General features: G+C 41.9%; 4 protein-coding genes across 4 annotated transcripts; 3 read left to right on the top strand and 1 right to left on the bottom strand.

The window, feature by feature from the left end:
- The first annotated feature begins 3,335 nt into the window (after positions 1 to 3,335).
- LOC119659409 (adult cuticle protein 1-like) lies at positions 3,336 to 4,087 on the top strand. The gene is made up of 2 exons (XM_038067486.1): positions 3,336 to 3,400; positions 3,473 to 4,087. Exons 1-2 carry the CDS (start codon positions 3,395 to 3,397, stop codon positions 3,986 to 3,988), a joined length of 522 nt encoding a protein of 173 aa, XP_037923414.1. The 5' UTR covers positions 3,336 to 3,394; the 3' UTR covers positions 3,989 to 4,087.
- Positions 4,088 to 10,105: 6,018 nt separating this feature from the next.
- On the bottom strand, positions 10,106 to 10,889 carry LOC119648000 (adult cuticle protein 1-like). Its single transcript, XM_038049425.1, has 2 exons — positions 10,817 to 10,889; positions 10,106 to 10,748 (listed from the first exon to the last, which is right to left on the bottom strand). The coding sequence occupies exons 1-2, from the start codon at positions 10,820 to 10,822 to the stop codon at positions 10,215 to 10,217; spliced, it is 540 nt and encodes a 179-aa protein (XP_037905353.1). The 5' UTR covers positions 10,823 to 10,889; the 3' UTR covers positions 10,106 to 10,214.
- Positions 10,890 to 16,515: 5,626 nt separating this feature from the next.
- On the top strand, positions 16,516 to 17,263 carry LOC119648251 (adult cuticle protein 1-like). Its single transcript, XM_038049934.1, has 2 exons — positions 16,516 to 16,674; positions 16,737 to 17,263. The coding sequence occupies exons 1-2, from the start codon at positions 16,669 to 16,671 to the stop codon at positions 17,139 to 17,141; spliced, it is 411 nt and encodes a 136-aa protein (XP_037905862.1). The 5' UTR covers positions 16,516 to 16,668; the 3' UTR covers positions 17,142 to 17,263.
- Positions 17,264 to 22,743: 5,480 nt separating this feature from the next.
- On the top strand, positions 22,744 to 23,592 carry LOC119648182 (adult cuticle protein 1-like). The gene is made up of 2 exons (XM_038049808.1): positions 22,744 to 22,840; positions 23,027 to 23,592. Exons 1-2 carry the CDS (start codon positions 22,835 to 22,837, stop codon positions 23,459 to 23,461), a joined length of 441 nt encoding a protein of 146 aa, XP_037905736.1. The 5' UTR covers positions 22,744 to 22,834; the 3' UTR covers positions 23,462 to 23,592.
- Positions 23,593 to 23,849: the final 257 nt, after the last annotated feature.

Below are 23,849 nucleotides of genomic sequence, written 5' to 3'. Positions count from 1 at the left end.
CCCTTTCTTTCCACAACTTCTGCATCGATCAAAGTGGCCAGAGATAACGTATTTGTGAGGTTTGTTTTCTTCGAAGACAGACAACCCATTCAATTTGAAATATCCCAGCGGGCAGCCTGCTTTCACTGGTAATCGCATTATGCCCGTTTTAGTTAGTTTTTCTCAAATACACAAAAGATTTCTTTCCAAGACCCTTTAATTTAGTTTTGTCTATTGGGGGGAGCCGCAGCTCCGAGCACTCAAGACATTGTTAGGCCCATTGTACTATCACCGTAAATCGCCTATTCAATGACTTCCCGCCTATGGCGTTCGCAGGCTTTAGCGAATCTGCACAGATTCTTTATTGAAGAAAACCTTACGAAAGTGTCTTCGTCTGAGATCTGAGAAGGCCGGGCAGCTGCATAAACAGTCCAGGGTCGTCTCCTCCTCCTCCTCACATTAGCTGCACATAGCCAAAACCACTACCCCAATCTTTTCCATGTGGTAGTTTAAGGAGCAGTGTCCCGTTAAAAGCCCTACTAAGGTTTTCATGTCCCACTTCTTAAAGGACAACAAAAATGCTCCTCTGGCGACCCCAGGTTCTTTCACAAGAATTTTCGCCTGCCGGGAAGAGTTTAAATTTCTCCACTCGGCTGCGCGAATCCTCACAATTTCACTCTTCAGAGTATACTTAACAGTGGATGGCCGGATTCCAAAAGCTGGTTCTGGCCCCACCATTGTGAATCCAGACCCTCGACGAACCACTCTGTCAACCTCCTCATTACCAGCGATGTTTGAGTGCCCCACCCACATCAGCAATATTCCGTTTAGTCAGCCGAGTTTCAGCAGCACCTGATGATAACTTCACACCAACTGGCTTGATATGTCCTTGTTGTTTAGTGCTGATAATGCTGCCTGACTGTCGAAACAGACTCGATTGGTGCGACCCCTCCATTTTTGTGGCAGAGATTCTTCTGCTGCCAATGAAATGGCATATATCTCCGCCTGGAATATGGTCGTCATTTTCATTCTTAAACCTTTCTATTCATAAAAACGGGTTATTTAGTGACTTTTCCGTTATTTCAAAATTTGGTGCGACAAAACTCTGACATATATGGTTCCAAGTCCGTATAAAAAAGAAGGAAGGAAGAGTCACTATAGTCTGAATGACCACGTAACATCTTCGCTTGTAGAGAGTATGCGAGATTCAACCCCTTCCCGACCAATAGTACTTTCTGTTAAGGTGGAAAAGCGGTAACTTACTGAGGCAGTAACTTTCCTAAGAATTGAGGGATTAAAGAATTCGTTCAAAGTATTCTCTCGTAAAAGGCGACTAAAAGGAATGGAAGTCCGTGAACTATCAACCGGGACATTGCAATGATCATCTAAGATCCGAATGTCAAGATGGGCTCTGATCACACCTTGCTCAAACATGTGATGAGGAAATACGGTCTTGACGAATGCAAGAATAACGATGAGGGCTTTGCGGACTCCTGTAGTTTTCATCGCCTCGTCATAAGTGACACATTGTTCGAGAACAAACCCTGCCATAAGATCAGTTGGGTGTCGACTGATCGGCAACGAGCATCTAATCACATCGGCACATCGCTATCAACGGTAGATTTAGGAGTTGTCTTCTTTTTTATAAGATGTTAATGGGGTTGTTGGCTATGCCCCGAAGCGGCAGATTGAGGAACGTAGGAAACGGAAGGCTCGTATTGCCACTGCGAGTAGGGCAAACCAAACGCGATTGAGATGCCAGGGCAAACGTGAGATAGCGCCTAAAGAGATACCTCTTCACTAGACGAAATCATCAGTCAGAAACAGAAGCTGCGGCAAATAACTACAATTTGGCTATTACGATAAAACTTAATGGTGGTGGCAAGTCTGTCCCTGGTCCTGTGAGTGACTTTCGCGGTAGACTGCCTATCCACAACGACGAGCAGTAAGAGAAATGAAGGTTCTCAATCATGAAACGTTTGCGGAAGTTCAACCTCTTATGGATGGCATGGCTAGCCAAGCAAAGTAATGCTGCTCAACTATCCATAGCAGCTCCTACTGTCTCTGTACAGCGCCCAGATTCATCTCAGTGAGCGGAAGAAGGGGATGGTCGTCAAGATTTCAAAAACGGGAATTCGCTCGAGTGCGACAATGCATTAGAGAACATCTCAAAAGTTTAACCGACATTGCATTGATCACATCAACACCCTTCGCATCATTTTAGAGCAGTGTGCGGAATTCAGACCTCCTCCATATATTTCGACAAGACTTTCGGTAGCGCGAACAGGGAGTGTATCTGGCGTCTTTTCCCAGCAGAGTAGCTATTATTGAAACGACATATGATGATGCCAAATGTCGCGTGCCGCATCGATGTATAATTTCGGAGCAATTCAAGATCGCCGATACTATTCCTTCTTGATGTTGACAACATTCTCTACCTTGCCCCGAAGGCGTAGAGAACTTCAATGAACGATAACATCTTTCCTCAAGTACCTCGCGCACGATGATGACAACTGTCTGGTCCATTACGGAGCTGTCGGCCTTGGCCTGGATTTGAAAAGAGAGACAAGCAGAGTTGGACTGTAGTTAATCACTAGCCAAATTAAATTCTCTGTCTGACTGATCATTACTTGCTTCCTATCTACAACAATGGGCAAAGTAATCAATTCAAAGGCTCCAAAATGGTATGGTGTACTCCGGCCTTAGAAAATTTTGAATAATGAAATAAGTTGGCCGACAGGCCAGTTACTGGTAAATGTGTTGGTTACTCCATGCAAAGGAACCCACTTCCCCCGACGAAAGGGTCGGCCTAGAATCAAATGCCACAGAACAGTAGAGGGGGAGCGTAGGGTTCTTGGGTAGACCTGGAGGAAGTAAAGCACATTTCGATGAACCGGAAACGGTGACGCGGAGGTGTGGTTGACGCGCTATGCTCCATTAAGGAGTAATTGGCCGTCTTATACATGGAATAAAATTCAGAATAAAAAATTAATAGTGGTAGTTCTGAGCTTTTAATTTTCTTGAGGCAATTGCGAATCACTTTTAATTTCCTGACAAATATCAAGATGATTCCATTTAGCCTACGACTGACCTCTTCTAGCCATTCTCTATTAAAAAGAGAGTGAGGCTCTTCGAATGGTATCTAGGTGTATCTCATTGCAAACTAAAAGTTCTGAACGTAAAATTTGAAAAAAAAATGGAAAACTTGTTCTCTTTTTTGTAATTGCTACTCTGAGCCAACTAACAAATTCTAGCTAGCCTTTATTATTTAGTAAATAATTGCTTTTCTAACCTTGACACCTACTTGATTGAGTTATACGTTATAAATGTGACTATCAAAACCCCTAAATCTGTATAAAAGCTCATTACAATTCATCTGAATTATCAAATTGAATTTTAACTTCAAATAGACAACATGAAAGTAAGTTTAAGTGCTGGAGACAAATTATGTTATTGCACCCTTTGCTTTGTTAACTAACCATAATCGTTTCAGTTCGCCGTCGTCGTAGTCTTGTTGGCTGTCGCCCTTGGAATCGAAGCTTCAGGGCTTGCATGGGGTGCGCATTATGCTCCAGCCCTCTCATACACTGCCGTTAGTGGACCAGCTGCCCATGGTGCATGGGGACATGGAGCCTGGGCTGGTCCAGCTGCTTGGGGACATGGTGCATGGGCTGGTCCAGCTGCCTGGGGTGCTCATGGTGCATGGGCTGCTCCCGCTGCTGTAGATGTTTCTCATGGAGCCTATGGTCATGGAGCCTGGGGACATGGAGCTTGGGGTCATGGTGCCTGGTCTGCACCAGCTGTTGCCGTTCATGCTCCAGCCGCTGTTGCTGTCCACGCCCCAACCGCCGTTGCTGCTCATGCCGCTATTGCCCCAGCTGCCCACGCTTGGGGTCATGAAGGAAGCTATGTAGCCCAAACTCGTGGTGCTACCCATGTTGCTCCATTGGCTGGACATGCTCACTCGGCTGCTGCTATCAACGTTCACCCAGCTCCCGGAACAATCTAAATAACTTTAATTATTAAGTTGTTAAGATAAGACGAATGAACTGTTGGCATCTGCAACGCACTGTAAATAAAATACTTATTTAATTTATTGCAAATTTTAGATGCTTTCTTATCAAGGTTTACGTAGGTGGGCTCGTTGTTGGATACTGCATTGATAAATTAATATATGGAAAAAGGGGCCAAAGTTAAAATTTTTTAAAAGTTATAGTCCCCTCATGGTACATGGTGATGTAAGGATTCCAGTCACAATCCCTGTTTGCTTTGAATTAGCTTCTGTGATATATACATATGAGAGTTTAGGTTGTGAAACAGAACGCTTCTAATAAAATTCTCTAATTCACGAAGTTCCTGAGAGCGAGTTGTTATCTTACTAGAATCGACGTCCAAAATGATGGTGTAAATACATTTTTGTGTTGTATACTATCGTGCCTACTTTCCTAGGCCTTTTTAAATTTGAAAGAAATGGATAACCTTGATTAAAGTCCGAAGTGCTATGGTAGATGTTTTGCAACATAATGAAATGGGTTTCCCAAATATGAAGAAGAAATGTAGTATATTATTTCGCAAACATCAAATCTTAATAATTTATTATCTAAAAACCAGGTAAGGGTTTGGGTGCTGGAATTTTTCAAATGAAATTTTCAATGTAATTTTAGCACTGGCTACAAAAGTAAAGCGGAAGGGTCAAAAGTCTCTCCAGACAACATTGCCAAGGGGATGCTTAGGAGCGCTGACAGGTGGAGCCATGTTGCGCATTACGTTCGAGTTCTTCTCATTGTAAAGAATAGATAGCTCGAGCGGTGGAGGAGCCAGATGGCAGGGGGTTGCTTGAACTGACAGTTCCCTTCCTCCTCTTCCCTCCTATTGGCGAAAAGGATTCCCTGATTTGAAGAATCTGCAAAGCCGGAGAGTTCGGGGGCTAGCCCGAAGTAATGTGACAAACAGTTCCAGGTTAGCTGTTTGACGATGGGGAGGTGTTTATTTGGTAGTCAGACAACATACCGTTTGCGGGAGTCCAACACTTTGTGCATAGACCCAAAAAAAACAGGAAGGGGTCAGAAGTGCTGACGTAAAGGAAGGATTCGTTCATTATAATATTGTACCCAAAAAAAATAACAAAGAGTCAAAAGTGCTAATGTAAAGGAAGGGCTCGTTCTTAGAAACTGTGAAATGAAAAATTATCCGACTCTATGGAATATAACGCTCCCAGCTTTAATAAAGACAATTAGCACCTTTTCATTCACCGAAAAATCCCTTCATCCTGGAAGTACAAAATATTGCGGCAATATAAACATACTGTACACTTGAAAGCTTGCTGAAATTTTACCACCTTTAACAAAGTTGAAGTAGGCGAAACTAACTCAACCCTTGGACAAAATAGAATGTCAATATCACATTGAATTGAAAGTCTAACATACTGAAGAGAACTCAGGAAATAAAAGGGATTTTTCGGGAGGAAATATCAACATCTAGCGGATCAAGCCATCGCTGTTACATCACACAAAGCTAGCAATTAGAAACACAAATAATATACCGACACTACCTTTTGGTAGTAGAATAACTTTTGGACGATATTTGGAACCCCATAATGTGGGCAACATCTTCATTGCAACACAGCGAAAGTTTAGATTTAACACGCGAGCTTAGATCGAGGACGCCTCACTTTTCGACTATCATCGCGAAGAGGGCCACCAACGCATGTGGACTTTATAAACTATATACTCCGGACGGAGTGAACGAAAGGGTGGAAAAGGCTGCCGAAAATTGAAACAATTTCGCTACCGTATGTCACTCCACCAATGTGCCAATTGAAGGGATGTTCGCATGATGCCTTTTGTGGCGGAGATATTAGCGAAAATCATGCTGGAGAAAGCATCAAGGAAAATCTGGAGCACTGAGTGCAATCTCTTTATCATAAACAAAAATGGCGCTGAATTTGGAAAAGGAAGCAAGCAAAATTGAACAAACGCGGGTGAATGTGCTGATGAAGGACAGAAATGGCCACAGAAATACATGGTGCCGAACATGATGGAGCTAATTCTTTCAATGAGTCCTGGAATGGGTTAAACTACACTTCATAGAAGCAACACGACAGCATGAAGTGTAAGTATGATTGCCATGTCATGTATCATTTAAAGGTGCATGACAATCATGTAGACCCGGGTACAGAAAAGCATAAAATATCTCTCTCAAAAACGCAGACCCTGAGCCTCTTCCAGTCGAAATGATTTGGACTGTACTATCCAGGGTTACCGTATTAAAGTGACTTCTTGTTTTTCTCCACAAATTACAGAATGCACACTTGGCATTGATTGGATAAGTAGTGGACAAGTTGCGAAGAATGATAGACATTAACATTAGCACGTCCCATTCCAAACCTCAACACACGGGCTATCTTCTCTACTGCCTGCAGATAATCTCCATTGATTTTAACTTCACTTAGTCCCAACGCAATTCACGCTCTCCCAGGTGTCGCGAATCTTAGCTGAGTGGAAAAACCCTAGCGGAACGGGTCCTCGCAGACTAACAGGTAATACCCCCAGAGCGGCTCGTCTCGGAGGAGCCAAAACCTTCGAAAGATTTCTTCTAAATCAGCGTCGAGTATGTACCCAGTGACCATTTTGGATAGATGACCTATGCACTGCTTCACATATCAACTGATACCACAAGTAAAGTTACTATAAGGTTTTTATAGCTTCTTCATGCAATCTAACCAAAGAGCAAGCAATGAGTTAGTTATATGCTTGTCCGACTCTTAGGCAGCTGCGGTTGTTTGCAGTTGGAATTTCTTGGCATCGGTCACTTGTTACTCTTTTGAAAAGTCTTCTCTCCATTCCCTTCTTTTGAGAAGGATTTTTTCGTCAATTACTCTCTTTATTAATGAACCGACATTCCCTCTGATCAGCCGAAACGAATCTTCCCATTTCCTACGCTACGATAATCCCATTTCCTACGCTTCAATTGAATGACTTTCCTTTTCTCCAGAATTGACGGTTCTCATTACAATATTCATACATGCATGCCTCCAAAGACACTGTACTGGCAATGCAAATTTGTGTACCTTAACGCTATGATAGCCGCTGACTCCACTTTCCTACACCCGCATCCTTATTTACACTAGACATTATCATGAACCATTATGCAATTATCCTGTCCCTCATCGGGAACTATTTACAGCATACCTGCTATTGGAGCGCCACCGTTGTCCAGAAATTGCAATCCATCTCTGATTATATATGGGAGTTTAATTCCCCCCCCCCCCCGGATTCGAAAAAATTGTCATATAAAAAAATGAAATTTGATCGCAATCCCACTTCCCCAAAATATTAGTTTCTTGATTCACTAATAGGGAGTTTCTTAACTTCAAATATCGTCGTGCCCATGGTCCATTGGAAAATATGTTATTGATATCATCCACTAAACGTGTAGCAACTTTTCGAACTACCATCGTGATGTTCCCTCTAATTACAGTATCACACCAGAGCAGATCCGATGGCTCTTAATAGCCGGGGGACCTCAAGAATGCTACTTACCTTGAATGGCTTAGGAGCATAAACATGTTTCGCTCCACCTGGATCTCTTGTAACGTAGGATTCCACTGTAATCATGATGTTTTTGATTATGAGGATGTGTCTTCCACTTCTCCAAGTATTGCATAACATAAGAATAACCCCAGATAAGAGTTATATTCAAAACCCGATTCTCTTCAGGGGCCAGATGTTTCCTTCTCATAACCGTGCTGCTGGTACATATATAGGTGTTAGTATATCTTACTACTTACTACTGAGAATAGCTCTCCCTACGGCTCATACCACCTTCTTCTTCTTTTTCTTCAGCCTTTGTCCCGCTCACAAGCGCGCCGTGATCGATTTTGTCATTTGGTGGTTGCCTGATCTAGATACAATCGCGAGGGTTTTAAATCCACATTCAACGAATCAAGCCACTATTGTTTCGGCCGGTCTTTTGGTCACTTATTATACACTCTGATGTTCAGACCAATCTTGTCAAGTGAGTTCTCGTTGGCGCGAATTACGTGATCATACCATCGAAGACTCTCTCGCAGTTTTTCCGCGACCAGTGGAATCCCATATAGATCGCAGATATCCTCATTTCAGATGTGATCAAAACGTGCCAACCCACTTGTCCTACGCAACATCTCCGTCTCCATTACCGCAAGATGCCGTTCATTGCTTTTTTATAGTCGGTCAACACTCAGAACCATAAAGTGCGACAGGATTTTAGATTTGAGACGATCGTTGGTACGTCGATCACAAAGAACACCAGTTGTAGAACACCAACTTCATCCAGATTGCGTTAATGTATGAAGCAATTTCATAACGGAGTTCTCCATTGGCTGATAGTATTGACCCAAGATGTTTAAATCGCTCAGTTCTGGGCAAATCACTGCCGCTGACCGTGATTGTGCCTGTTTCATGGGGATCGGTCGTCAAAAATTCAGTTTTATTTACATTCAACCTGAGACCGTCTTTGCAAGAGACAATCATCCCATTTTTGGAGAAGTTGTTCGCTATAAGGCGCTGTATATATAGGGCACTGGACGTTGGATATCCCGTGTGACGATGTAAGTAATAAGCACAAAGAGGAGTGGTGAGAAGGCGCTTCCTTGATGAACACCAATAGAGACACGAATCGGTTTTGATATATCCGCCATACTTCGAGCTTTACTTTTCGGATCGTGGTAGAGCAATTGAATCCAGCGCACGAGTTCTTCTGGCACTAAGTATTGTCGTAGAGCATACCAGGTGGGTTCGTGTGGCACATGGACAAATGCTTTCTCCAGATCCAGAAATGCAATGTAAAGAGAACGGTGTTTCTCACGGTGTTTCTCCATGAGTAACCGCGCAGCGTATATTGGGTGAGTAGTTCCACAGTGCTTGACAAATCCGGTTTGATTCACGGTTATTTCAACGATTTCGCGAATACGGTTGTCAAGAATGCGTTAAAAAATCTTCATGGTATGGGAAAGTAACTGGATCGGACGGTAATTTGAACATTCTGTTGGACTATCTTTCTTTTTCCATATTGGAACTGTGGTACGTTCTTGCAAATCAGATGGTGTTCTACCTTACTAAATAATCCACAATGTTGGATATCCCAGCGATTTCCGGAGCTCGAATACGATGTCGTCAGGTCTTGTGGCTTTCCCCAATTTCATTCGTTTTCAGGTGGAACTGGTCCAAACGTCGGCAATGATTCTGGAAGTGGAGGGTGAACAAATGCTTCAGTTGAAATTTGCTCGAAATATTCTCGCCATCTATCCGTCGTGGCTCGCCGGTTGGTAAGCAAAGTACCGTTCTTGTCATTAATGCAACAGAAGTGTTCGATATCCTTTGTACGTTCGTTTCGGCTTTTGATAAGTCTCTCTCGCCATCCCGAGTGTCAAGTTATCGTAAAGATTTTTGTAATGGTTCGCTTGGGTGACAGCGATGGCTTTCTTTGCTTCGCGGTTGGCATTCTTATAAATTTGCCAATTGGCCGGTATTTTACCGTCGAGAAACTTGTGATAGAGGCGTTTCTTTTCGCGGACCTCCATTTCAACATGGTCATTCCAAAGTCAAGTATATCGGTTGATGTACCGCTTACCTGGCTTGGTGACCCCGAGGGTTGCAGAGGCCACTTTGTAGATCGTGTCCTTCCCCGTTTCTCAACAGAACCCGGGGCCCGTCCTGCCGCGTCGACTGAGGTAGACGCTGTAGAATTTCTCCGAGGCTTGGGACTCAATCCGATCATCATGTCTGTAACGCCATTGTATGCATTTTCTTGGTCGGCTGTCGCAGGACCTGCCACCAAGAGAGAACAGCTAGGATTTAGCGTAGTGGAATAACTCCAGCTATACTTCATTTATCTCGTTCCCTGGTCTCAGAAATTTATTTTTGTTTTACTGAGGATAGTACAAAGTACGTTGCCTCCTCCTTTACCTGGGCTTATTCTATACTATGTTAATAGCATGGCGGGGTTCGGCTCATACCACCTTGTATAGTTAAAAGTCATTTTGTTTGACACCCTCCTAAACAACATAGAGAAGCTAGGTAGATGTATATTTACGTCATCCTAACGTTAAATTTTCCACGTAAAAGTATAAAAAACATCTCGAATATACAATAAATAAAATGAGTATTTTATTTACAATGCATCAGTAAAAGCGATGTTCACAAAACGAGTATCAATGTCCAATAACTTCCGTAAAAAATTAAAATAAAATTTGTTTAAACAGTTCCGGGGGCTGGGTGAACGTTGATAGCAGCAGCCGAGTGAGCATGTCCAGCCAATGGAGCAACATGTGTAGCACCACGAGTTTGGGCTACATAGCTTCCTTCATGACCCCAAGCGTGGGCAGCTGGGGCAATAGCGGCATGAGCAGCAACGGCGGTTGGGGCGTGGACAGCAACAGCGGCAGGAGCATGGACAGCGGCTGGAGCATGAACGGCAACAGCTGGTGCAGACCAGGCACCATGACCCCAAGCTCCATGTCCCCAGGCTCCATGACCATAGGCTCCATGAGAAACATCTACAGCAGCGGGAGCAGCCCATGCACCATGAGCACCCCAGGCAGCTGGACCAGCCCATGCACCATGTCCCCAAGCAGCTGGACCAGCCCAGGCTCCATGTCCCCATGCACCATGGGCAGCTGGTCCACTAACGGCAGTGTATGAGAGGGCTGGAGCATAATGCGCACCCCATGCAAGCCCTGAAGCTTCGATTCCAAGGGCAACAGCCAACAAGACTACGACAACGGCGAACTAAACAAAACAAAGAAAATAAAAGCATTAAATCAACCATAATTCCAGCATACGAATTGAAAACTTACTTTCATGTTGTTAGTTTGAATTCTCAACTAGATTTGATACCCCGAATTGATTGCAACGAGCTTTTATACTAATCTTACCGATGGCGATTGTAAGATTATCCATGTTGTGATATTAAACATATAATTTTCATATGCAGATACAACCAATCATGTTCAACAGCATAAAAGTAAAAGTAAACATAGATTAGATCAAATATCAAACAATTAGCCTAAAATTATTGTAAACCAGTTTGAGTAATTACAGAACACAACAATTGAAAATTAGGTTTTTTCCTCCTCGATTTTGGCGGTGTAGACCAAACTTGTTATTAACAAAGCTTAGATTTGCATATGCGTCTTTTCACCAGTTTTGAATTTTCCATGCAATTAACTAGAAATTTTGGACGCAATTTTCTAGTTGATTTATTCTTCGTTTTGGTTTTCCCGACTTTTCAGTTATACATGTACTGAAAATTCTATTCACAATTTGAAATATGTACATACATTTCACTTTCCTGATAGCTTTTAGTTTGCCGCAAATTGGGGAGTTCCCTTAAAATTGGAGAATTCCCTCCCCCGTCCCCCGTTTCTTGAATTAAAAATGGGAAACCACAAACCTATACTCTTGAAAATCGCGCCCACAAGTACGACACGACACGACAGTTTTGCTAACACCCGCGAGGAACCACGCGACATGATACGACAGATTGGCAAACGACCCCTGGGATCGACACGACACGACAGGTATTGCCTAATGCATTTGCAATTCACACATATTGAAAACACTATTAATAACTTATGTCTGGCGTAGGTAAATGTCTCCGGCTGCCTCAGACAACAAACAGACAAATGTCTGTGGTTATTTTAGACATCATACAGGCAAATATCTAAGTTCGTGTCAAACAAATGTCTGCCTCATATAAATGGCTGTTTCCTTTCAGAAAAACCTCTGTGTCAAACAAACATCTGCCCTGGTGGCAGGCAAATGTCTGTGTCTGTCTTACACGTCAAACAGACATTTGCCAGACAAATGTCTGAGTCAGCGTCAGGCATTAGGGAAACAAATGTCTCTTTCGGACAAAATTTTGTTTGCATTTGTCTGATGGCTATCTTGTACATCAGACAGACATCAGTCAGACAACTGTCTCAGTGTGGCTCAGACACCAGGCAGACAAATTTAGGTGTCAGACGAATTTTTGCCTCAGTCGGGGGAGCCCAGGCAGTCTGTTTATGTTTCACACAAATGTCTGGGTCTGCCTCACTCATCAGACAGATATTAGATGTTTGTCTGATGTCTCAGGCAGATGCAGACATTTGTTTGAATGCTGTCTAAGGCAGCCGAAGATATTGCCAGACGCCAGACATTAGTTAAGAATAGTGTTTTCAATATATATACCTTGCAAAAACACTAGGCAATATTCTGCAGTGTCGTGTCGTTGCCAGTGGGCGTTAGCAAAACTACCGTGTAGTTCCGAGTGAGCGTACTCTTTTAGGCGGAAAACTGAAAAATATTACATAAAAAAAGACAACCAACCATGTCCAAACAGATTAACAAAGTTCAGAATCTCTAAAACTGGGGTGTACTAAGTAGCCAAGGAGAATGTGAGTCTTTTATGCTGTAAGTTACAGCTGTCTGACGATTTTATGATATCATTATAAGTGGCGAGTGTTAACCACTGCTGTTACCACACCCTTTACGAGGTGATCCTAGTGTTACTAGGACGCTAAACTCTAGACCGGGGAGCTGAAAAGTACCGCCCACAGTCAAAGGAGTTATCTAAGCCGTATCCATTGGATAGTTTACTGTCATATTCAAACGGAGCCTCATTCATACCTAGTGAACTCAATCCGTACACCAGACCTTACCATGCTGTTAGGAGCTATAACATGATGGATCTCTTGACACCCATACTCGTGGGATTCAAATGCGTGATGTAACCAACAAGAATGGAAACAACAAACAAGCGGGGCCGCGTACCACATGGAAACTAGGGCATCAGGTGGAGGACACCTCCGCAACATTGATAACCATGATAAGGGCCTAGTTGGGCAGACAGACAGTTAACAATAGCCTACCGCGAAGACCATGTCCTTATCGGCAGGCGAAGACTAGGAAAAACATATCAGAAAGAAAAGAATGCCCAGTCCCGCAAAAGTTAAATAGTATCCAGCCTGTCTGAAGGAAGATCTGAAGCAGAAAAAGTCATCAAGAATGTTCAAAATTGACCTGCGCCGTTAACAGCAGAACCAAGGAAAATCATTTATCAAGCGAAGAGAATGTTTCCAAGAGGCCCAAACCCGAACCCAATAAAGAGGAAACCTCAGCTTAGGGGTGAAGACTGATTCCACGCTAGTTACTCATATGCAAAGGTGGTCAAAGATATTTCGCTTAGTTTCCGGCAGAAACGCTCACTTGTAAAGAACAAGAGACAATCAAAAACCTTGTCGCTGCGCAAATGTGTAAGGAACGGAAAGGGAAACTTGTGTTCGGCGGCAAATTATTTAAATCAAATCCGATACTGGTAAACTGCTCAATGAAAGGCACGGCCGAATAACCGAGACTGTGAAGCATCTAATCCTTTGATTGCCCAAAATGAGGGTCTCCACAAGACTGTTCAAAAGCGAATTAGGAAGCAAAGGAAAATTGCTCACTATCGAGATGGATGACCGATCACTGGAAGCAATTAAAAGCAACTAATGCGATATTAACTGCAGATTGAGTACTTCGACTCCCGCAGTCTCCGCTTTTCCATCAATTGTCGAAACTCAGACTGGTTCCGACAAGGACTAATCGGTATCTTTCAATTGATACCTAACACGACTATGTTCGGTGGAACAGGATTTTATACCTTCCTTTTGCATGATGAAGACCCCGCCCCCCGAAACTCAACGTAAGAAGATGTAAGATGTATGATTGTGGCTTCGTACATATATTAGCTGCCAGCGATCAATCAAAGTTTCCAACACGTTCATTTGGACTTTATCGGACCGCTTCTATTGTACCGGGGGTTCATACATTGTCTGACCATCCTGGGCCGATTCTTTCGTTGAGCAGACGCTATCCCGATCTCTGATCAAGTAACTAAGACAGTCGCTCGCGCATTCCATGCGAATTAGTTGTCGCGCCAGGAATCACCGTTGGTCATCACTGCTGATCAATGCTTCCAGTTCGAGTCAGCTTTATTCAACTGCACGGATGCAAGCGAACCATCCAGCTTCGAGTAGTGCCATTGAACGCTGGTATCACACCTGAAGTCGACAATTATGTGCCACGAGGACAACACTAATTGTGTCTATATTTTGCCCCTTGTCCTTTTGGAGCTACGTTGCAGTCTCAAGGAGGACCTCCATATTTCCCCGTTGCGACATTGCGATTAGCGGAAGAGTAGTTCGCCGACGTTAATTAGGGTGAAGACGATTCTCACATTTTCCTACATTAGAATGAATATAAAGGAGCTCCGCCCAACAAAAAGAGTACATAGTTCGTAAAGGGCGACGTTCATTCGTAAGGATTTTTGTTTTTGTTCTCACATGTTCGTTAGAGTTGACTCTGCAAAAAAGTCGCATACATAACTGTACACGGCTCCACAACCCATCATCGATCATTTATCGTCATCAATCTACACCATCGATTTGAACGGCAAAAGCACGAACGTATCCATTGAGAGGCTGAAGCTGCGTATCTTGCCAATGATATTGAAAGTTCGCTACTTTTGTCAACACTAACGTTACCTAGTTCGATATTGGGTTCGCAGATATGCGAATCCTTAGAGACAAATGCGGATCCGATGGACCGAGTTTATCGATTCAGCAACCAGATACTTCGAGACGGAAGGTATCGAAATCAATCTCTTGGGCATCTCAATTAGTGCAATCGTCCCAGACATTGCCCGCAACGTCACCGATTGCACAATCGCCAGCTGCTTCGAAATCATGCGTTACGGACGCGGCAGATATTCACAGATTCAGCAGGTTAGCCCTGAAACCTCTGACATCAACATTTCTTCTTTAAATAACTCCATAACTCGTTTGTGGATCCATCTAAGGAAGTGAATGACACCACTTCCTGTTAAGATGGTCTCAAGGAAGAGGTAAGGCTACATCTGTAGGTTGCCTCTGTCGTAGCCGAAACTGCAAATAGAAATATTTCCCTTAACTGTGCGGATAAAAAAGGGAGCGCAGATGTGTATACTGATATATTGATACAAACATCGAATCAACAGAATTGGAAGACAGCTGGTCAGAAGGTTCCTTAGCGCCAAAATGGCTAATATATCGCCCCAATTATTTCAATGGTTAGATCCATGGTATAACAGGCTTAGATAGAAGGCATATAATAATAATAATCATTTTCTACGAGAATCGTCACCTGCTAGGTTGCAAAGCAGTCTTACTGTACTTACCTGAAGTTACAATACCGCTGAAAAAATTGTCCTCTGGAAATTTATGGTCCCAACGCGTCCTTGAGAGAAAATGCCTCCAGTACACTTTCCAGTAAAATCTTTTCCCACCTATTTAAATGCACATTTCCGAGAAATTTATGGAATGTTATGACCATTAGAAGTTCTAATGACCAGCAAGGTAATACAATGAACGAGCTTTATGAGAATCGTGTGAACCTGACCACACCTCTGATACAATTTCCATTTTCCGCACCGTACGATAAAATCTTGTGAATCATAATTTTCATTCCTGGATGACTGTTTTATGCCATCTGATTAGTTTGAATGCATTTAGATTGAACGGAAATATGAAAACATTAAATGGCTACAGAATAAACGGCTTAAGTGGAATGACTTACAATAATTTGCACTTGACATGTTATTATCGAATGCAGGCTCGGTAATTATTACCCGCGATTTTATGATTAATCAAGCAGTTAATTAGTTTGCATTTGCATATTTGGTTGATGGCGAGAAAATTAAATAAGTAGAAAGAGCATAGAGGAATGGCGGGACTAACAAGGCATCTACTAAAATTTATATTGGTCTGCTGCCAGCCAAACTTCGGCCCATTACCTACCGTTTCTAAATTACTTCATTATTCACGAAGTAAACTAGGTTTATTTTTAACGCTATGAGTACTTAACCACTCCTTACAATACTAACAAATTTTCAACAACGCTGAGCAATACTGTTCTATGATGTATTGATTACCCTGAAGTCTTTTGATAGTAAATGTTTAATGAGGTACTTGAAACATTATTAATTGAAACTGCCCAGCATTTGGAGCTGCAGCTGAAACATCACAGTCAATATCTATCCAATTATATCAAATGTCTGCATATGGAGTTTCAAGGTATCAGTCAATGGGCCAGAAGCCTCTTGAAATGAAAACGATACAAAGCCACTCAAAAGTACTCGAACTCCGCTATGCTTGCACAGGTAGTCTACCACCTCATGGAGCCAGGTGTGGACTGAACACTGAAATTATTGTTTGCAGCGTGGTCTGATTTTTACGTCAAGCCATTTGGACTTCTATTGCTCTGTGGCGGAATAGTTCTCAGATAATGGACCCGTAACTAAGATATTTACGATTTTCAGGTTGGCTTTGAAAAATCAAGACACATATCTATCTTTGAATATTGTTTTTGTTGTTCTCCTACCCTTTGAACAACACAAATTAGAAGTATTGAAGTATCTCAAGAACTAGTTATTCTCAAGATATCATGATCTGACCGCAAGGAAGTTAACTTTTACTTCTGCGCGGATATACTATCAACTACGCAATAATTGTAAAGAACATGATGTTTTCCACAAAATATGTAGTCAAAGCTGCAAGGGTGGAGTTGCTGCTCGTTTTGTAGATAGTATAAAAGCGTTGGAAATCGTAGCTCAGATTATCAAATATAGTTTACCAACCAAACTATCAACATGAAAGTGAGTTGAAATTTGCAATGCACATTTCCTTATATTATTTTATAATTTTTCTAATTTTCCAGTTCGCTGTAGCCGTAGTCTTGTTGGCTGTTGCCTTAGGAACTGAAGCATCTGTAGTTGCGTGGGGTCCATGGGGTCATGGTGTCAGCGGAACCTGGGACGGACGTGCATTGAGTTCATCATGGGATCATGGTGATTGGTCTGGTCACGGCCCTTGGGATGATGGTCAATGGCATGAAGGTGCATGGGGAGATCACGGTGCCTGGGGTGGACATGGTGCGTGGGGTGGTCCTGGTGCCTGGGTTGCTCCAGCTGCTGCTGCTGTTGTCCCAGCCGTTCATGGTGCGTGGGGACATGAAGGAAGTTATGTAGCCAAAACTCGCGGTGCTGTTCATGTTGCTCCATTGGCTGGTCATGCCAATTCTGCTGCTTCCATCAACGTTCACCCAGCTCCAGGAACAGTCTAAGTCAACAATCATGAATATGATACTCATGGGAACGTAACAACTGCTACAAATCCTGCCATTACAAATACAAATCTTAGATTAAGAAACAATGCATTGTGAAATAAAGAACATTGATGTATTTATTTTCGTAAATGGTTATGACTTTTTTTGCCTTACTGTATATTAGGTACTTGAAGGTTTTCCATTTTTTCTAAAAAACATCAAAACTAAAACTTACATATCTAGCGCTGTAAGAAAATATTTAACCACATGAGTCGGGTGTTGGTTCGCCCCGTCAACAATTTCTTGAATTTAAACAATCATGGATTTGGTCAATTGAACCAAAAAAACTAGACCATTTCATTTAGATTCCGTAACAGCATGCTTCCATTACGCCCGCCTTTGATTGTTGTGCTGATTTGATTCAGGTATTCTATGACAACTGAGTTGGTAAATATCCAATGGCAAGCCCACGATACACCAGTAAGATTCGTGTGCTTCCTAGCGCACAAGTGTACAGAAATTTAATTTTAATTAATTTAATTATTTATTCCCAGATGAACCTGTGAAATGGTTGCGCTCCTTTTAGTGGTTATAATGTACCTATTAACTATAGTATGTCAAACAAGCCTACAACCATTAGGAATTTTAGAATATTCTCTACTTTCAAATATTTCAACTTTGCATCTGGTATTAAGTATTCTCTCAGGTACCTTGACCTACTGTTCTAGAACGTGTATAGAGATTTCATCACAACCCGCGCAAAACCTGCAGGCAGTATCCGTTGATGTACCTAACTTCCCTAGGTGATAATTTAGTTGACAGTGACCGGTGAGAATTCCCACCATGATTCGGAGATTCTTCTTGGTCAAGGTTAAACAGTCCTTTGTGCGCTTGGGTTCGTATCCCCTAATAAGCACCCTAAACTGCTCCATTTTTAGTAAGTCCGCCTGGTATAGTACACTCAACCATTTCTTTTCTTTTTTTTTAATATCATAGCCATGAACCCGTTTCCGATTCCCTACTCCCTTCTTAGCTAGTTCGTCTACTGAATCATTGCTTTCCATCCCAAAATGGCCTGGAACCCAGAGTATCCAGACCTCATTGCGCAAGCCGATCGTATTCACTCTCTCGAGGTATTCCCATGGCAGTTTAGTTCACCTAGTTAGACCTAGTGCCTTGTTCGCCGCTTGGCTATCAGTAAGAATAGCAATGTTTTGCCCCTGTAGTTTCTTTGGAGATTAAAGGACACACATCTGTCTATGGGATATATTTTCGCTTGGAATGTGCTAGTGTGCTTACCCGTTGGCTCCAAGTAAATTTTCCTTGGACCAATGACTCCGCCACCCGCTCCCTCTGTTGTGTGTTATCAATATCAATCAATTATCAATAATTCGGAGTACCACCTAGAAGGAATATCAATCTTCCTTTGATTTAGGCAACTACCCGCCACGCTGATACTCCCGGCCATCATGAAGATTGCCCTCCTTGCCTGTATCTGTACTTGCAGATGGAGAACATTTAATCCCAGAAGGACCTCCAGGGATGGGTGTGTCCTCATTGCCCAACTAAGAAACGCAAGCCAGTCTTTGGAGTTTATGTAACTCCCTAGTTTGTGTGCTGAGTTCAGTTTTTTCTGCTCACATTACGAGTACATTACATTAACAATGTCGCCAGCGAAACAATACAAGTCCAGGCTGCATTCCAATATTTGTTAGCTCGTCCAGGAGTTCAACAACAACCATACCCCATATAAGCGGTGATGATACCCCGCCCTGTAGATAATCTTGAAAAGTATTCATGCCCGGCGAGCGCGCTGATACTGATGTAAAGGATTACGCATTAGAGTTTTGAGTACAAACGATATTAAACAAGTTGGTCTGAAAGATTTAGGGTAAAAAGGATCCCTTTTATCTGCTTTCGGAATAAAGACCACTTTTGCCTGTCTCCATGCCCTTGATATAGGTATATCCCAAGGTTATGTTGCCCCTTACCACCGTTAGAAGAGGCTCTATGATCACTTGTAGGGCTATCCGGAGTAGTGCTGTGAAGATGCAATTTACTTCAGGTGATTTTAGTGGTTTAAAAGTTCACTCTTCCTCTCTATTTTACCCTACCTTCCTAACATACCTCTTTTTTTGAGAATGATGGGGTCCGAAGTCTGCATCAACTTAATGCTGGACTGGACCAAACTCTTTTGCTAATTTCCAGTTCTCCTTTCTTCCATTTTTGTTCGTTGTTGGGGTGTCAGGCAGAATTTCGTCGTCTTCTGCCGTAGGGTAGGACCCCGGGAAATGAGTTCTGAGAAGTAAATTTACTCCATTCTCTTCATTCTCGGTAAATGTCCCATCTTCCTTCTTCAAACAGACAGAAGATATTCCCCCGTCTTTAACTATAGCTTTGTATAGCCTGGTTGCTTCTATGGCTTATTCGATCCTTTCACAGAATTCCCTGAAGCTGTTCCGTTTTACTTCCCTGATTAAGTTCCTATACGGAATCAGTGAATGTTTCTATCTCGGTCAGGCTCCGGTTTGTTTTGCTCGGTTGAAGACTTTCCGAACCTCTGTTTTCATTCTAGTTATGTTCCTATTCCAACAGGGTACATGCCTTGATGAGTTAACTGTCTTAGCCGAACAGCAGACCTCATATTTGTTAATGACGACTTTGTTGAGGTTTCCCGCCACTGTTTCCATTTCGGTCCTAACATCACCGCCCTTTGAAAGTGCTGTTGCTCAAGTGTGTTCCATAGGAATAATTCATTTTCCTGAAACTCCTTATTATTCTTTTTCTTTTGAAGTTGGCTTCAAGGTCGAATCCTATTATTCTATATTATGTATTCTAGTACCTCTTGTCTAGTCCTGGTCACTAACGTTGAAGTGTTCCCTATATTATTTTATCAACAATTTATTGCTAAGAATAAATTCGAAATGGTACATTCAATTGGTATCGCTGCTTCCTCAGACTTCGTGATGGGCGTTGGCATTGCAGCCAAGGAGAAGTGGTAGCGCCCTCCTCTCACAATACCGCACTAGTCTAGTGACTAGTTCCGGTGGGATATGGATGTCGTCTCCTGAGAGGTAGCCCCTTGCCACGACTACCTCTCGGGTGTGGATTTCACAAGATCTCCGGTCAGGAACTCTGAAAAAAATACATATTTTGAATTATGTTTAAGAATGATACAACTCTTCGTTTTTCGCAAAAAGAGTCCTAAATTACACCCAGGGCTCCTAAGTCAGCCCTATTCTAATGTTCTCCCCCCCCCTTGCAATTACCGCAGATGCAGCTTTCACATCATGGAGATTTTTCTGAGCTATCTTAATGCTGGTCATTGGATTCATTATTGTTTGGACATCTTCTCCACTGTCGGAGTATCAACCTCCTCCTCCGACATCGCGCTTTCCTGCTGCCCACCCTAAACCCTACAAAATTTTTGTCTACGTCGTCCAGCTCTGCTCTTCACTGGGCAGCAGGTCTATTTTCCTGATTGATCAAGTCTTTTCCGCCTCTATGGCCTCCAGGATTCTTTCCGAGATCTCGGTGAGTTTTCCATCAGATGTCTCTCCCGAAGTGTCTTCCCTCGACTTTTCCCTGTGCTCGTACCCAGGTATGTTGCCAAATGTATAGTAGATATCGCAACTCCGAGGTTTGATCAGTTCCAGGGATCGGTCAACCACCCCGATCGTGAGAAGTCGACCCTTGCTCTCCACCTTACTTCTGAAGACTCTTCTTAATTGCGTATGGAGATCCTCGTTCCTAGCAATTAAGAGGTCCATGAGATCTTCTGTCTCCCTTCCTGCGCTTCTTTGGTTATATTTGTTTTTGTATTTATCCGTGTTCTCATTTGATTCCCACGAGTATAGGAGTCAGGAGATCCGCAGTTTCATAGCCCCTCGTAGTACGATAAGGTCAAACTTACTCACTGAGGCGACCAGGTATTAGTGAAGCTCCGTTTGAATAGTCAGTCAGCCCCGACTGCAAACTATCCAATGGACATGGTACGCATAGTACCTTGAGGTGTTTTTCGACTCCCCAGTCTAGACCCGTAGCGTTTTTTTAATAATACGGTCACTTCGTGCAAGGTGTGGATATCACCACTCATTAGCGGTCTTGGTAGATGAGAGACTTGGCTCCTGGAAAGCCATGTATCACCCTCGAAGAGAGGCAGCTCACTCTCAAAGAGAGATAGGTGGAAGAAGCTATATTTCGTGTCAGCCTATCCTGGAGTATAATCCTTGAATTTATTTCCTTCTTCTTACTTTTGGTTCTTTTCATTTCATGGCATTTTCAGTTTTGCTTTTTTATTTGTGGCAGTTATTATTGTTTTTTTTTTTTTGACGCGGAAAAGACAACTTTGACTTACTATAACTTTCTTAATAATAATAATATGATTTACACAATATTTTCCAGTATGCTGCTTCATGCCAAACCCTAACTGCAATTTTACGGATCTAGGATAAACTTAAGGGGGTTTGCAGTAAATTTTCAAAATTTAACAATATAAGGTACTATTACTAACTTTATTTGAGCAGGTATGGTAACGGAGAGCATTTTTAGACATAAATATCATGTACATGAACTTTCCTATTTTTTTTTCAGATTTTTCGTTTAGGTAGATTCGAAAAATGAGTCTTTGCCGTAATTGACTCTTTTCAGATCACGCACTCCACCTCATTCCAAACAATAACAAAGCTAACACTTTCCTCGGAAATTATGCTGCTAATCGAGATTAGTTGGAAATAAAACAGTTTTTTTTTTCAAATATCATTTGAAATGGAATTTATGTATGTAAAATCAGTGTTTGGTGCAAGCAAACCCCATATTTTGTATTCCTTTACTTGAAGTAACAATTTTTGAGACAGGCTCCCAAAAATATAGCTGGTATCCGTGATAAAGGGGATACTTCATGTTTAACTTTGCTTACAGAAAAGCCGTTGGTCTCCCTAATTTCAAAAAGTTATCCATTCTAGGCATACTCGCCAATAAAACTTCCTTTAATTTATTTTATTTTTGTTTCAAATTTTATGCTATGTAATAGAACACATTATCAGACGAAATACCAAAAGTTACACTAATATACTTCCAGAGTCATATTAAGAAAAGGTTCCTTTGGATTAAATTACAATTGTTGTTACAAATCTACAAAATTGAATCTTGTGTTTTAGAAAAACCTCTGAATTCATAGTCACCCGATTTGATAATACACTTCTAACATATTTTTTACTCTACTTCCTTAGAACCATAATCTAAGATATCAGGTTTTATCTTTGCTACTATCTTTGCTGCGTAAACTTGTTTTAGTTTTTACTGTTAAAATTCCGCATTACTTTGACTGAACAGGTCACTGCCAAGTGACCAAAAATCATTTCCTGTATACATGTTTAGATTTATATTACGAAGTCTTGCCGTGCAATTTTTGCTGTTTTTTCAACATTTGCTTTTAAAGAATGTAATCTGCACGTTTACCATGAACTGGTCTTACTAACTCTTCACTGCCTTAAGCATTTCGCAAGGAAAATCGCTTTCACCATGGAAAAGCTGTTAGTCTCGATTCTAGGCTTGATTTTTTATATAAACTTTTTATATGGTAAATATATATTGTCAAATTAAAATTTGCGAAGGTGGTGCGAATATTCTACATATTTTGTAGGTACTATAAAAGCGACGGAAATCTGAGCCAAAGTTAGCAAATCTTATTCAATAATCAAACAACCAACATGAAAGTGAGTTTCAATTAACTTCCAGTTTGTTACTTCACCAAAATTTCAAAGTTTCAGCCTTTTGTCGGTTAACTTTCAAATTTGGAAGCGTTCCACCATCATTAGTTTCAATTATGCCCTTTCACTATTTAACCAACTTTCAACCCTTAAAAATATATACATATATATACAAGTCCTTCTACTTTTCAGTTCGCAGTAACCATCGCTGTTTTGGCTCTCGCCTTAGGAATTGAAGCATCTACCGTGGCCTGGGGACCATGGGGACATTCTGCTTATGCTCCAGCATGGGGTGTTGATGGAACTTGGGACGGACGAGCATTGGGATCATGGGATCATGGCAGTTGGGCCGGTCATGGTGCTTTGAATGATGGTCAATGGCATGAAGGAGTGTGGGGTGATCGCAGTGCCTGGGGTGGAAATGGAGCCTGGGCTGATCATGGTGCATGGGCTGCACCAGCTGTTGTTACTGCTCACGCAGCCGTCGTTCCAGCCGTAAGTGGTGCCTGGGGTCATGAAGGAAGCTATGTTGCTAAAACTCGTGGTGCTGTACATGTTGCTCCATTGGCTGGCCATGCTCACTCTGCAGCCTCAATCAACGTTCATCCAGCCCCTGGAACCGTTTAAATAGATCCATATCTTTACGATACTAACGGATTATCATGAGAACGACTGCTTCATACTCTGCCATAAGAATAAGAATACATAGGCTAAGATATAATGCAGTAAAAATAAAAACAATATTTATTTTGAAGAAAGTTTAATGATTTTTTCTTGCGAACGATGATTACAAAACGCTGTTTGCAAACCTTACGAAAGATTTAATTCGAGGCCTATCAATAGTTTAGATTGAACTAAAACTACCTGAAATCTGATCATGTTTGCTTTACATATTCGTATTTCAATCAACAGTCTCTTAGACAAAGAAGACATGATAATTTGTTTGTGTAATTGAATTGAGAATCCTTATTCCTGTGAATCCACCTGGAAGCAAGTCGATATCGAGTATAATCAA

Source organism: Hermetia illucens, chromosome 1 (assembly GCF_905115235.1).
Source record: "Hermetia illucens chromosome 1, iHerIll2.2.curated.20191125, whole genome shotgun sequence".
Lineage (NCBI taxonomy): Eukaryota > Metazoa > Arthropoda > Insecta > Diptera > Stratiomyidae > Hermetia > Hermetia illucens.
The sequence above is the reverse complement of the archived record's forward strand: the minus strand, read 5'-3'. Positions and strand labels throughout refer to the sequence as shown.